Source organism: Vanellus vanellus, assembly GCF_965231255.1.
Source record: "Vanellus vanellus genome assembly, chromosome: 29".
NCBI lineage: Eukaryota > Metazoa > Chordata > Aves > Charadriiformes > Charadriidae > Vanellus > Vanellus vanellus.
In genome coordinates this window covers 1,250,767-1,265,591 of record NC_138934.1, presented here as the reverse complement: position 1 = coordinate 1,265,591, position 14,825 = coordinate 1,250,767, and the positions used below count along the sequence as shown (strand labels likewise).

The following is a 14,825-nucleotide window of genomic DNA, read 5'->3' as shown; positions in this document are numbered from 1 at the left end:
CCTCTGGACCCACTCCAACGGGTCCATGTCTTTCCTGTGCTGAGGGCTCCAGAGCTGGAGCAGCACTCCAGGTGGGGTCTCACCAGAGCAGAGCAGAGGGGCAGAATGCCCTCCCTCGCCCTGCTGGCCACGCTTCTTTTGATGCAGCCCAGGATACCGTTGGCTTTCTGGCCTGTGAGCGCACATTGCCAGCTCATGTCCAGCTTTTCATCACCCAGTACACCCAAGTCCTTCTCGGCAGGGCTGCTCTCCATCCCTTCATCCCCCAGGCTGTATTGATATCAGGGGTTACCCTGCTGAGGGTGCACTCGATCTCACTGCCTGTGTCATTGATGAAGATATTGAACAGTACTGGTCCCAGTATGGACCCCTGAGGGATACCACTTGTCACCAGTCTCCGGACATGAGGCCGTTGACCACTACCCTCTGGATGGGACCATCCAACCAGTTCCTTATCCACCAAACCGTCCACCCTTCAAATCCATGTCTTTCCAATTTCACAGAATCACAGAGTAGTCAGGGTTGGAAGGGACTTCTGGAGATCATCTAGTCCAACCCCCCTGCCAGAGCAGGGTCACCTACAGCAGTTGCACAGGACGGGTTTGGAATGTCTCCAGAGTGGGAAACTCCACAACTTCTCTGGTCAGCCTGTTCCAGTGCTCTGCCACCCTCAAAGGAAAGATGTTCCTCCTCATGTTAAGATGGAACTTCCTACATTCAAGTTTGTGCCCGTTCCCTATAGTCCTATCACTGGGCACCACTGAAAAAAAGACTGTTTCCATTCCCTGGCACCATCCCTTCAAGTATTTATAAGCATAGATAGGGTCCCCCTTCAGTCTTCTTTTCTCCAGACTAAAAAGCCCCAGTCCCTCAGCCTTTCCTCATAAGAGAGATGTTCCAATCCCCTCATCATCTTTGTAGCCCTTTGCTGGACCCTCTCCAGCAGATCCCTGTCCTTCTTGTACTGGGGAGCCCAGAACTGGACACAATACTCCAGATGCGGCCTCTGCATTCTGTTGTGCACCAGGACATGCTGCTGCATGTTCCCCCAAGATCTTCCTTTCTTCCAGCTGGACAAGCCCAGCTTTTTCAGCTTCTTCTCACAGCACAAGTGCTCCAACCCTGACCACCTTGGTGGCCCTCCACTGAACGGGCTCCAGTTTACCAGTGTCTCTCAGGCATTGCAGGGGGTCAGAACCTAGGGGAGTGTTCTGGATCTCTTCTCAAATGTGCTAAGCCCAGGGCGATAATCACTCCCACTGGCTGTGCTCCTGCTCATACCACCCAGGATGCTTTTGGCCTTTGCTGATGGCTCCATGTTTTGCCTAATGAAACTGAAGGACCACCAGAGCCTTTCCTGCAGTGCTGATACCAACCCAGGCAGTCCCTGCCCTCTGTCACTTCAGGCCCTTAGTCAGCCTCAGGGAAAGAACTTTAGATCTGTCTTTGCTGGATAACATGATGTTACTATTGGCCTGTCCTTCAAGCCTGTCTAGATCCCTTGAAATGGCAACCTAATATAGCGTCTGCTCTCCTCAATGAGGTGTCATTTACAAATGTTACAAAAAAAGCATTTTCTCATCTCCTTTGGGTAATTAAAAGCCCTTGAAACATGGTGGAACCCTACTAGATACATCCCTCTGGGCAGAGCACTACACATTCACCACGTTCCTCCAAGCCCGACTATCCATCTCAGTTATTACCCATCTACTTATCCACCCAATCAGACCATAATGTTCTAACTGGAAACAAGAATATTGTGGGGAATGAGGCTGATAGCAGAGTGTCTGGCACAGAGTCTAGTTGGAGGCCTGTAAGTAGCAGTGGTCCCCAGGGGTCAGTACTGGACAGTCTTGTTCAACATGTTAATCAACGTCCTGGATGAGGGGACAGAATGTACCCTCAGCAAGTTTGCTGACATCTGTTGGAAGGGTAACACAGCAGGGCATAGGCAATGGGGGAGGTTCTTGGATTGTATTGACAACAACTTCTTTCTCCCAGTGGTAGAGGAGCCAACGAGGAGAGGAGCTCTGCTGGACCTTGTCCTTACCAAGAAGGAGGGGCTGGTAGACAGTGTCAAGCTCAAGGGTAGCCTGGGCTGCCACGACCATGAAATGGTGGAGTTTGAGATCCTCGAGGCAGTGAGGAAGGTGCGCAGCAAGCTGACCACCCTGGACTTTAGCAGAGCTAACTTTGGCTTCTAGAAGAATCTGTTATATATGGTGCCATGGGATGAAGCGCTGGAGGGAAGAAGGGCACAAGTAAGCCAGTTAATATTCAAGGCTCACCTTCACCAAGCTCAGGAGTGATGCATCCCTACAAAGAAGAAGGCAGGCAGAAAAGCCAGGAGGCCTGCATGGATGAACAAGCAGGTCCTGGGCATGCTCACAAGTAAAAACAAGGCCTCTAGGGAGTGGAAACAGGGGCAGGTAGCCTGGGAGGAATACAGAGAACTTGTTCAAGCAGCCAGCGATTGGGTTAGACAAGCTAAAGCCCAGATAGAACTAAATCTGGCCAGGGGCATCAAGACAAACAAAAAATCCTTCTTTAAGTATGTCAGCAAGAAAAGAAAGACTAGGGAAGATGTGGGCCCTCTCTGGAAGGAAATGCAAGAACTGGTCACCCGGGACAGAGACAGAGCTGAGGTCTTCAATGACTTTCTTGCCTCAGTCTTCACTGGCAAAGACTGCAGCCACACTTCCCATAATGCATAAGGCAAAGGCAAGGAGCTGGAAAATGAAGAACTGCCCACTGTAGGTGAAGATCAAGTATGAGACCACCTGAGGAAGCTGAAGGTGCACAAGTCCATGGGACCCGATCAGAAGCATCCGTGGGTCCCGAGGGAACTGACAGATGAAGTTCTTAAGCCACTATCCCTCATATTTGAGAAGTCGTGGCAATCTGGTAAATTTCCCGCTGACTGGAAAAATGGGAAAAATACCCCCTATTTTCAGAAAAGAAAAAAAATGAAAACCCAGGGAACTACAGGCCAGTCAGTCTCACCTCTATGCCTGGCAAGATCATGGAGCAGATCCTCCTGGAAACTCTGCTAAGGCAGATGGAAAATAAAGAGGTGATTGGTGACAGCCAACATGGCTTCACCAAGGGCAAGTCATGCCTGACAAATTTGGTGGCTTCTACGAAAGGGTTACAGCGGCAGTGGACAGGGGAAGAGCAACTGATGTCACCTACCTGGACTTGTGCAAAGTGTTTGACACTGTCCTGCACAATATCCTGGTCTCTAAATTGGAGACACATGGATTCGACAGATGGACCACTCAGTTGATAAAGAACTGGCTGGACAGTTGCACTCAAAGTGTTGTGGTCAATTGCTCCATGTCCAAGTGGAGAACAGTGACGAGTGCCGTTCCTCAGGGGTCAGTACTGAGACCTGTGCTGTTCAACATCTTTGTTGGCAACATAGACAGTGGGGTCGTGTGCACTCTCAGCAAGTTTGCCAATGAAACCACGCTGTGTGGTGAGGTAGACATGCTGGAGGGGAGGGATGCCATCTGGAGGGAACTGGACAGGCTGGAGAGGTGGGCCCAAGCCAAGCTCATGCAGTTCAACAAGGCCAAGTCGGGGCAATCTCAAGTACACATACAGGCTCGGCGCGAAATGGCTGGAGAGCAGCCCTGAGGAGAAGGACCTGGGTGTGCTGATTGACAAGAAGATCAACATGACCCAGCAATGTGCGATCGCAACACAGAAGGCCAACCAGATCCTGGCGTCCATAAAAAGCAGCATGGCCAGAAGTCAAGGGATGTGATTCTGCCCCTCTACTCCACTCTTGTGAGACCACGCCTGGAATATTGCATCCAGCTCTGACACCCTCAACATAAGAAGAACATGGACCTGTTAGAGCAGGTCCAGAGGAGGCCCTGAAGATGATCAGTGGTCTGGAGCAGCTCTCCTATGAGGACAGGCTAAGAGAGTTGGGGTTGTTCAGCCTGGAGGAAAGAAGGCTCTGGGGAGACCTTATAGCCCCTTCCAGTACCTAAAGGAGGCCTACAGGAGAGCTGTGGAAGGACTTTTTACTAGGGCTTCTAGTGATAGGACGAGGGGGAATGGCTTTCAACTGGGGGGAATGGCTTTCAACTGGAAGAGGGTGGATTTAGATTAAGTATTAGGAAGAAATTTTTCACTTTAAGGGTGGTAAGGCACTGGCACAGGTTGCCCAGAGAAGTTGTTGAGGCCCCATCCCTGGAGGTGTTTAAGCCAGGCTGGATGGGGCTTTGAGCAAATTGGTCTAGTGGGAGGTGTCCTTGCCTATGGCAGGGGGGTTAAAACTTGATGAGCTTCAAGGTCCCTTCCAACCTAAACCATTCTATAAAACAAGAAGTGCTTTTTTAGGTACGTTAATAGTAAGAGGTCTAAAGAAAACATTGGACCGATAGTTGTTGAAGATGATCTGACTAATAGGGATGAAGAAAAAGCAGCGGTGTGCAATGCTTTTTTTTGCCTCACTTGTTAATCATCCATCTAGAGCTTGGGCTGCCCAGTCCCCTGAGTCAGAGGGCCATGAGTGTGGAAACAAAGACTTTCTATTTGTGGGACAGAAACCGTCAGAGAATAGCCGTATCAGCTGAATGTTCACAAGTCCATGGGGCCTGATGGGATTCATCCCAGAGTATTGAAGGAGCTGGTGGATGTGCTGGCAGAACCTCCCACAACTCTGGGCAACCTCTTCCAGTGCCTTACCACTCTCAAAGTGAAAAATTTCTCCCTAAAAATTAATCTAAATCTACCTTCTTCCAGTGTGAAGTCATTCCCCCTCATCCTATCAAGTCCTGCCTAATTAATAAATCAGAGCACTTATGCTGGACCTCAGCCAAGCACCAGGAACAAGCTCAGACGCGTAACAAAGAAAGGCAGTACCAAGTGCCCAAGGTCCCATGCAAGGCAAAGGTTCTCTTCAGAGCATGCAGGGGTGGGTGGCAGATGGCAATGGCAAGAGGAAATGAGGTGACCCGAAGGAGAGCAAACCCTTGGGACAAGAGAGACTCAGGGCTGGGCTGTGCAGCCCTGGCAGGAGAGGGCTTTGCTGTCTGGGACGTCTCTGCAGCCCTGCGGGGCCTGTGGTGCAGGGGAAGCTGATCTCCAGGAAGGAGAAGATTCTTTTGAAAATGTCCTTGGTGATGGACATCCCGTGATCCAACAACACTAGGAAAATAATTTCTCTGTTCCTTAAAGGAGTGACTAAAGGCTGCGGGAGAAGCACTGCCTACATCTACTGGATGGAGATGGGACAGGACATGCCTCACCGCAGCTGCCTCAACAAAAGCACTGAACGTCCTTGAGGTTCTCTTGAGGTGTGTTACACAGCTGCTCTGAATGGCGATCGTGTTTCTGCAGGTCTTGTGCTGTCCCTCCTGCCTGCCTGTGGCTGTGCTGGAGAGCCCTGGCACCTCCCGTAGCACCACAGGGTGTAGGTCACCTTCCAACGGAGCAGCTGCCCTGAATGAGGTAAGGCACTGTAGGGGTGTCTGTGAGAAACCGGCCATGGGTGCCAAAGGAGGTCTGGTAAAGACAGCTGGTGGAGAAGAGAGAGAGACTCAGCTCTCCTGATGGCAATGGTTCCATTGGCTCAGAGGAATACCTCTATAGGCTGCCCTGGACATCATGAGCAGGATCAGGCTTCATTGTCCTAAAGGTGGGCATCTGCTGACACTTCAGCTGGCCAAAGGCATGCCCCAGCAGCCTCCAAAAAGATGACCCCAGACGCTGCCCTGTCCCTCTGAATTGCTCCATCAGCTTCCTACAACTGTCTTGGAGCACCTCTGGTACCTCAAGTGTCACCTGTGCTTTGCATGGTTAAAGGAGGAACATGAAATTCCTGCCTTTCACTGCCTGGGTGTGCTGTCTCCTAGTGGGACAAGAAGAGGAGATTCTTGGAGCTAACTCTGTCTCTGACAGGGGAAATGACACTGCTGGATAGAAGTTTCCCTGCCCAGCAGAGGGAGAAAACATCAGTGCTGACTTCAGCTTGTTTCCCAGCAGGTTCCCCTGGAGCCCCAGGGACATCTCTGAGGGAGCCCAGAGGGGACAGAGACAGTGCCACCATGGGCTGGTCCTCTGCTGCTGAGCTGGGCCGGGCTGCTGGGCCGGAGGGAGCTCCTGGCAAGCGGGCAGCGCTGCAGAGAGACAGCTCTGCCCAGGAGCAGCTCCTCTGCACAGCACAGCAGGGCTGAGGGCACTGCCTGCAGGCAGCGAGGGCAGACAAGGGAAGGGAGAGAGAGATAAGGGCAGTCTGGCGTGTCTTTCCTATAGCTGAGAGCTCTCTGGGAGAGAGATCTTCACAGACTTTCACACAGTAAGTCTCTGGCTGTGGGGCAATGCAGATTAGTTCCTGGCAGTGTCTCCTGGACCTGGCACATGCCATGGCTGATAGGAGCTATCAGGACGGCTCTCCTGGCTTGTCTGGTGTGGAGCAGGAGGATGTGCTTCAGAGCAGGAATGCCCTGCTGTGCCTTCAGAGGGACAATGAAGGACAGCTGCCTTCTCCCAGGGATGGCTCTGGGGTTTGAAGATAGTTGTACAGGCAGGGATGGGCAGGGCTGTCCTTGCCAGCAGGGTCCCTGCACCCCAGGGGCTGTGTGCCAGGGCAGGTACTCTGCCGCCTGCCAGTGTCAGCTCTCTGCCTGCCCGGGGAGCTCCCACGGCGCTGTGGGGAGAAGCTGTGGGTAGAAGGAGTGACCCCCAGCACAGTAAGGTAGGGATGAGCAGGTCAGGGCACAGTGCTTCTCCTCTCAAGAGAGTGCAGCACGGGTCAGCTCTACCTCATGCCATTTTTTCAGAGGACCTCTTGGGCAGCACAGCAATTCAGCAGCATCTTCCCCTTTGCAGCCACATCAGGTTTGCTGCGAACTGGTCTTTAGCCCCCACACACTCAGAGATGCCCCTGGGCAGCGCCCCGTCCCTGGAGGTGTTTGCAGGCAGAGGTGGGCGCACAGCAGTAGGAGGGGGTTTGTGAGCACTGACGGGAGCTGAGCCGGGGACAGGAGACGGCTGCTGGCAGCAGAGACACGGGCAGGGAGTGAGAGGGAGCTGCTGCCTGAAACACTGGCAAGGGGGATGTGGGCACGTCCGTGCTGTCCCTGCAGCACAGACACCTTCCCCTGGGCAGCTCCTGCCTGGTCTCTGTTCCCAGCCTGGGCACATCTCTGCCCTCCAGCCCACGGGGTCTCGGGCACGCATTGTCCCTGCAGCAGCCAGGACGAACCCTGGATTGCCATCTGCTTTGCATGTCCCTCCTCCCTTGTCAGGAGCATTGTGGCATTTCACTGCCGTTCCCTCCTGCCTGAGCTGCCCTTGTTCTCTCCATTGGATAAACTGAGTCAGTGCCGGGGGTGGGGGTTGCGGGTGGCAGATTCAGCTCCCGTTCAGATGCCGACCCTTTGGGTCCTGCTCTGCTTTCGTGTCTATGGGAGCAATGCACCCAGGTCTCCTCCAGGCAACTTCAGGACATTAACTATTTCCCTGGGGAGTCCTGCCGGGCTGCAGGGTGCTCTCCAGAAGGGCACAGCTCTCCCGTAGTCTCTCTGTGCTCCCTCGGATCCACATGGAGAAGACATCTTGGTGCTCAGGCCATGGAAATGCTGCTGGGCAGCTGTGTGGGCAGCTGCAATGATCCCTGCTGGTCCCAGTCTGGGAGGGTAGAGATGAGAAAAGGCAATGAGTCTGTATATCTGCCCTCTGAACCTGGATTCCTCTCCTCTCCGCAGTGTCCTGCTTCTTTTGATGGGAACACCCGAGAGGGATCCTCCTCCAGCTGCAAGCTGACAGCACAGGGCAGCGGAGAAGAGGACTGATGGGCAGAGCCACTCTCCTCTCTCTGCACTAAGGGACCGTCCCTTTGCCTCTCAGCACCTACAAGACTTCACCTGGAGTGCATTAGAAATGTCAGGGATTTCAGCCATCCCAAACCACTCTGAAAGGTGGCAGGTGCAACCAGAACAAGATAAAGAAAACAAAATCCCCTCTCCCTGTCTGTGCAGTTGGGCAAATTTCAGACAACAATGTTGAAAAGCTCTTTGATATATCACGAGTACATTTAATTGGAGATTGCCCTGCGGTCCTAGTTCCCTCTTGCTACACAGAAAGGAGGACTCCTTGGGAGCCCATTGCAGAGTCCCAGCTCCCAGAGGCAGCCTCAGCCAGCAAAACCCGGAGCTCAAGTGAGGGAGCTGCAGAGAGGTGCTTCTGGACAGAGAGTCTGAATGTGGGGCTGCAAAGACATATGCAATACACTTTGCTGGGAGAAGTCTGGTCTGAGTCAGTACTGCCTTTTCCTTCTTAACATATACCCACAGATATCCAGAAGAAGGAAATGCCCAACAGCAGCTCCATCACCCACTTCCTCCTCCTGGCATTCGCAGACACACGGGAGCTGCAGCTCTTGACCTTCTGGCTCTTCCTGGGCATCTACCTGGCTGCCCTCCTGGGAAATGGCCTCATCATCACCGCCATCGCCTGCGACCACCGCCTCCACACCCCCATGTACTTCTTCCTCCTCAACCTCTCTGTTCTGGACCTTGGCTCCATCTCTACCACTCTCCCCAAAGCCATGGCCAATTCCCTCTGGAACACCAGGGTCATCTCCTACCAAGGATGTGCAGCACAGGTCTTTTTCTTTTTCTTTTTCTTTTTCTTTTTCTTTTTTCTTTTTCTTTTTCTTTTTCTTTCTTTTTCTTTTTCTTTTTCTTTTTCTTTTTCTTTTTTCTTTTTTTCTTTTTCTTTTTTCTTTTTCTTTTTCTTTTCTTTTTCTTTTCTTTTTCTTTTTTCTTTTTCTTTTTCTCTTTTTCTTTTTCTCCTTTTTTCTTTTTCTTTTTCTTTTTCTTTTTCTTTTTCTTTTTCTTTTTCTTTTCTTTCTTTTTCTTTTTCTTTTTCTTTTTTCTTTTTCTTTTTCTTTTTCTTTTCTTTTTCTTTTTTCTTTTTCTTTTTCTTTTTCTTTTTCTTTTCTTTTTCTTTTTCTTTTTCTTTTCTTTTTTCTTTTTCTTTTCTTTTTCTTTTTCTTTTTTCTTTCCTTTCTTTTCATTTCAGCAGAGTTGTACCTTCTCACTGTCATGTCCTACAACTGCTACATTGCCATCTGCCAACCCCTGCACTACAGGACCCTCCTGGGCAGCAGAGCTTGAGTCCGCATGGCAGCAGCTGCCTGGGCAGTGGGTTTCTCTATACTGTGCTGCACACGGCCAATACGTTTTCACTGCCCTGCCCCTCTGCCAGGGCAATGCCCTGGACCAGTTCTTCTGTGAAATCCCCCACATCCTCAAGCTCTCCTGCTCAGATGCTTACCTGAGGGAGGCTGGCCTTATTGTTGTTGGTGCCTGTTTAGCATTTGGGTATTTTGTTTTCATTCTCTTTTCCTATGTGCAGATCTTCAGGGCAGTGCTGAGGATCCCCTCGGAGCAGGGACGGCACAAAGCCTTTTCCACATGCCTCCCTCACCTGGCTGTGGCCTCCCTCTTTCTCAGCACTGGAATGTTTGCTTATCTGAAGCCCCCCTCCATCTCCTCCCAGTACGTGGAACTGGTGGTGTCATTTCTGTACTCAGTGGTACCGCCAGCAGTGAACCCCCTCATCTACAGCATGAGGAACCAGGAGCTCAAGGATGGCCTATGGAAACTGGCTCAATGGACATTGTTCCACCAACAATAAACTCTCTCCCCTTCTCTGCATGTTTTCCAGGCTTTATCTTAAGCCAGGTGTATTGATTTTTCCCTTGTGATAATGCCACTTACAGACAATTTTGTAGGTTTATACTACTTCTCTGGCTTTATAATGTTGTGTCTGACCCTTGCACAGTATTGGGTTAGACAAGCACTGTCCAATGGCAGCTCTGCAATAAAAGGGCATCTCCTGGGTGCAGTGCCCGAAGCCTGGACTCCAAAGTTACTCCCTACCAAATGTTGAAAGCATTTGTCTTAAAGCGTCTGTTCTCTTTGTGTTCTTCCTGTGTTTGGGGTTAAGCACATGGTTGGGTTCTACTGTACCAAGAGTTCTGTTTTTGCAGGCTCTCTGCTTGGTGTCCAATGGCAGAAGGTGGTGCATGAGCTCCCAATTACATCCTCAGGCTGCGTCCTGTATGACAGGACGGATGGCATGTACAGGTCTCTCTGGAAATGAATTTGGAGGGTCGGGAGAGGATGGGGACTGGCCATGTGTCCTGAGCTGGGAGTGAATGGAGATGCAGAAAGCAAAACACCCTCAAAGGTGAAGTGCCTCAAATGTAAAGCACTGTGTCAGGGTACCCACAAACAAGCACTCTGCAGTTCCATGGGAGTCAGCACAGAGCCAGCAGGAAGAGGGAAGGGAGTCTGGCGAGATCATAGAGTCATAGAATGATTTAGCTGTTAAGGGATGTTCAAGATCATCTAGTTGCAACCCCCGTGCCTTGGACAGGGACACCTCCCACTTGACCAATTTTCTCAAAGCCCCATCCAGCCTGGTCTTGAACACTTCCAGGGATGGGGCAGCCACAACTTTCCTGTGCCTCCAGTGCCATCCACCCTTCCAGTGCCTCACCACCCTGATCATAAATATTTCTTCTTGAGATCTAATCTAAATCTGTCCTCTGCCAGTGTGACACCATTACCCCTCGTCCTATCACTACATGCCCCCTTAAATAGTCCCTCTCCAGCTTTCTTGTAGGCGGCCTTCACACACTGGAAAGCTGCTATAATACAGGATAAGAGATACAGGAACTGCCTGAGGAAGCCCAGGGCAGTCGTGCTGTCCTGCAGAGTGGGTCTGGTTGGGGCAGAGAAGAGATTATATGCTGTCGGGATTGAGCACCATCTACAATATCAATGCAGGAGAGCCTGAGAGTGAATGGCCTCTTTTTTTTGTGCCGTTACTGCAAGCACAACCTGGGGTCCAATGGGGAGGCTGAGACCCCTCTCTGCCCCCCAAGACCTGCTGTGCCCTTCAGAGAGGCTGCGGCTGTGGTCAAACACCCAGAGCTCTGCAGCCCCTTGTGGTGGGCAGTGCTGGGGGACCAGACCCAACTGGACTGCTTTGCTGGGCTGGGCTGGGCTGGAAAGACCCCGGGAGAGGAGAATGCCAGTGTGGAGCTGAGCTGTGTGAGCGTGCAGGGTAGGGACAGCCAGCAGTCCCAGTCAGAGGTGATGGTGAAGGGTGCAAGGACGGAAAAGCTCAAAAGACAGGGGCCTGGTCTGTGCCATATTTCCTGGACACCCTAGAGATCCTGCCCCAGGAAAATTATCCCAGACCAGTCCACACACTGGCCATTGCCATCTCTGACCGTACACCCCAGCCCTGACAAGGGACCTTTCTGCACAGTCACCTCTGTCCTCCTCCGTGGCTCAGTGATACCCAGCTCCACGGCCAGTACTAACAGAAGGGAAACAAGTTTCCTACTGACATTCTTACACACCAAGTCCTACAGGTCTGTCCACAGCTGGACTCTCAGCCAAGGCCCTTTTCAGACACCTCCAGCGAGATCAGGTGCTCATGGCCGTGTCCCAGCTAATAGTGAAAATCTCTATTGACTGAGATCCCACCAACTGGCCTAGCTCCTCGCTCCAGTGTGTGGCCCTGAGGGAGCTCTGAGCTCTCTCAGCGTCTCCTTGTCCTGCAGGACTCGCTCCAGTCTGCCAGGTTCTTTCTTGTGCTGGGAGCCCCATACTGGGCACAGCAGTCCTGATGCGGTCTTGTGGTGGGTTAACCTTGACCAGCAGCCAGACCACAACCAAGTTGCTCACTCGCTCCCCCTCCTCAAGATGATATCACAGTATCACAGTATCACAGTATCACAGTATGCTAGGGATTGGAAGGGACCTCAAAAGATCATCTAGTCCAATCCCCCTGTCGGAGCAGGAACACCTAGATGAGGTTGCACAGGAAGGTGTCCAGGCGAGTTTTGAATGTCTCCAGAGAAGGAGACTCCACAACCTCCCTGGGCAGCCTGTTCCAGTGCTCTGTCACCCTCACTGAGAAGAAGTTTCTTCTCAAATTTAAGTGGAACCTCTTGTGTTCCAGCTTGAATCCATTACCCCTTGTCCTATCACTGGTCGCTACTGAGAAGAGCCTGGCTCCATCCTCATGACATTCCCCCTTTATATATTTATAAACGCTAATAAGATCACCCCTCAGTCTCCTCTTCTCCAAACTAAAGAGACCCAGCTCCCTCAGTCTTTCCTCATAAGGGAGATGCTCCACTCCCTTAATCATCTTAGTTGCCCTACGCTGGACTCTCTCCAGCAGCTCTCTGTCCTTCTTGAACTGAGGGGCCCAGAACTGGACACAATATTCCAGATGTGGTCTCACCAGGGCAGAGTAGAGGGGAAGGAGGACCTCTCTCGATCTGCTAACCACCCCCCTTCTAATACAGCCCAGGATGCCATTGGCCTTCTTGGCCACAAGGGCACAGTGCTGGCTCATGGTCATCCTGCTGTCCACCAGGACCCCCAGGTCCCTTTCCTCTACACTGCTCTCTAACAGGTAGCTCCCCATCCTATACTGGAACCTGGGGTTGTTTCTGCCCAGATGTAGGACCCTACACTTTCCCTTGTTGTATTTCATGAAGTTATTCCCTGCCCAAATCTCCAGCCTGTCCAAGTCTCTCTGGATGGCAGCACAGCCCTCTGGCGTGTCAGCCACTCCTCCTAGCTTAGTGTCATCAGCAAACTTGCTGATAGTACACTCAATTCCCTCATCTAAATCATTAATGAATATATTGAATAATATGGGCCCCAGTACCGACCCTTGAGGCACTCCGCTGGTTACCGGCCTCCAACTGGACTCTGCCCCATTGACTACGACTCTCTGGCTTCTCTCCTTCAGCCAGTTCGCAGTCCACCTAATTATCCGGTCATCCAGTCCACACTTCCTCAGTTTAGCCATGAGGATGCTGTGGGAGACCGTGTCAAATGCTTTACTGAAGTCAAGGTAGACCACATCCACCGCTCTGCCATCATCCATCCATCTCGTTATTTCCTCATAAAAGGCTATGAGGTTGGTCAAGCATGACTTCCCCTTGGAAAAGCCATGCTGACTGCCCCTAATAATCCTCTTATCCTTGATATGCCTTGAGAGGGCACCAAGGATAAGCTGCTCCATCAGTTTCCCAGGGATGGAGGTGAGGCTGACCGGTCTATAGTTACCCGGGTCCTCCTTCTTGCCCTTTTTGAAGACTGGAGTGACATTTGCTTTCCTCCAGTCCTCAGGCACCTCGCCCGTTTCCCAAGACTTGGTAAAGATGGTGGAGAGTGGTCCAGCAATGACTTCAGACAGCTCCTTCAGCACCCGCGGGTGCATCCCATCTGGACCCATTGATTTATGGATGTCCAGGTTGCTTAACTGGTCTCTGACCCAGTCCTCATCAACTAAGGCAAACCCATCCATTGACTTGACTTCATCTTCATCTGGGGTCTCAGCAGAACAGGACTCCTCAGGACAGCCCCCGACAGAGTAGACAGAGACAAAGAAGGCATTCAATAGGCCTTCTCTGTATCTTCTGTCACCAGGGCACCCACCCCATTCAGTAGTGGGCCTACATTGCCTCTGGTGTTAGTTTTATCTGCCATGTATTTGAAAAAGCTCTTCCTGTTGTCCTTGACCCGATATGAGGGGAAAGATGATCATGGGTCAAAACAAAGACTGGGAAATCACTTACAAATTATCAGTTCATTGCCAAGTCAAGTAGACTTGGATAGTCAGAAACTACGACTAAATATTTTAGACCATTCCCCCACCCCACCCCCCCTTTTTTTTTTTTCCCTAGGCTCAAATTACTCCTTCATTTGCATTGCTTCTTCTCACTCCTGCCTGGAGAGGCACACGAGGGATGGGAAATGGAGGATTACAGTCAGTACATAACACTCCATCTCTCTGCTACTCCTTCCTCATTATAAGTTTCCTCTCTTCATCACAGGTCCTCTCCACAGGAGACTAAGGTGTTTGTGGCCAAGGGGATCTGTTCTCATTTTTTTCTGTCTCACTTTTGTCCTCTACACTCACAGAATGGGTGAGGTTGGAAGGGATCTCTGGAGACCGTGTAGTCCAAGCCCCAGCTGAGGCAGGGTCAGCTACAGCAGGTTGCTCAGGACCTTCTCTTGGTGAGTTTTGAATAACTCCATTATTAGAGACTCCACCACCTCTCTGAGACACCTGTTCCAGTGTTTGACCACCCTCAAAATTCAAAGCTCACTGGGAACTCCTGAGGGTTTGGAAGATCATAGAATCATAGAATCAGTGAGGTTGGAAGGGACCTTTAAGATCATCAAGTCCAACCATTAACCTACCCTGATAAAAACACCACCACTCCTAAACCATGTCCCTAAGCACCTCATCTACCCTTTTCTTAAACACCTCCAGGGATGGTGAATCCACCACCTCTCTGGGCAGCTTATTCCAATGTTTAATAACCCTTTCAGTGAAAAAATGCTTCCTAATATCCAATCTAAACCTGCCCTGACATAACTTGAACCCATTTCCTCTTGTCCTATCACTTGTCGCCAGGGAGAAGAGGTCAGCTCCCATTTCTCTAAAACCTCCTTTCAGGTAGTTGTAGAGGGTGATAAGGTCTCCCCTCAGCCTCCTCTTCTCCAGGCTAAACAACCCCAGATCCCTCAGTCGTTCCTCATAAGGTTTGTCCTCCAGACCCTTCACCAGCTTTGTAGCCCTTCTCTGGACACGCTCCAACACCTCAATGTCCTTCTTGTAGTGAGGGGCCCAAAACTGAACACAGTACTCGAGGTGAGGCCTCACCAGTGCCGAGTACAGGGGGATGATTACTTCCCTAGTCCGGCTCACCACACTATTCCTGATGCAGGCCAGGATGGTGTTGGCCTTCTTGGCTG

General features: G+C 51.2%; 1 protein-coding gene across 1 annotated transcript; it reads left to right on the top strand.

Annotated features, from left to right (window-relative positions):
• Window positions 1-8,329: 8,329 nt before the first annotated feature.
• Window positions 8,330-9,660, top strand: LOC309682466 (olfactory receptor 14I1-like; the record flags this gene model as incomplete). The annotated part of the gene is made up of 2 exons (XM_082496557.1): window positions 8,330-8,623; window positions 9,379-9,660. The coding sequence occupies 2 exons, from the start codon at window positions 8,330-8,332 to the stop codon at window positions 9,658-9,660; spliced, it is 576 nt and encodes a 191-aa protein (XP_082352683.1).
• Between the last annotated feature and the right edge of the window lie 5,165 nt (window positions 9,661-14,825).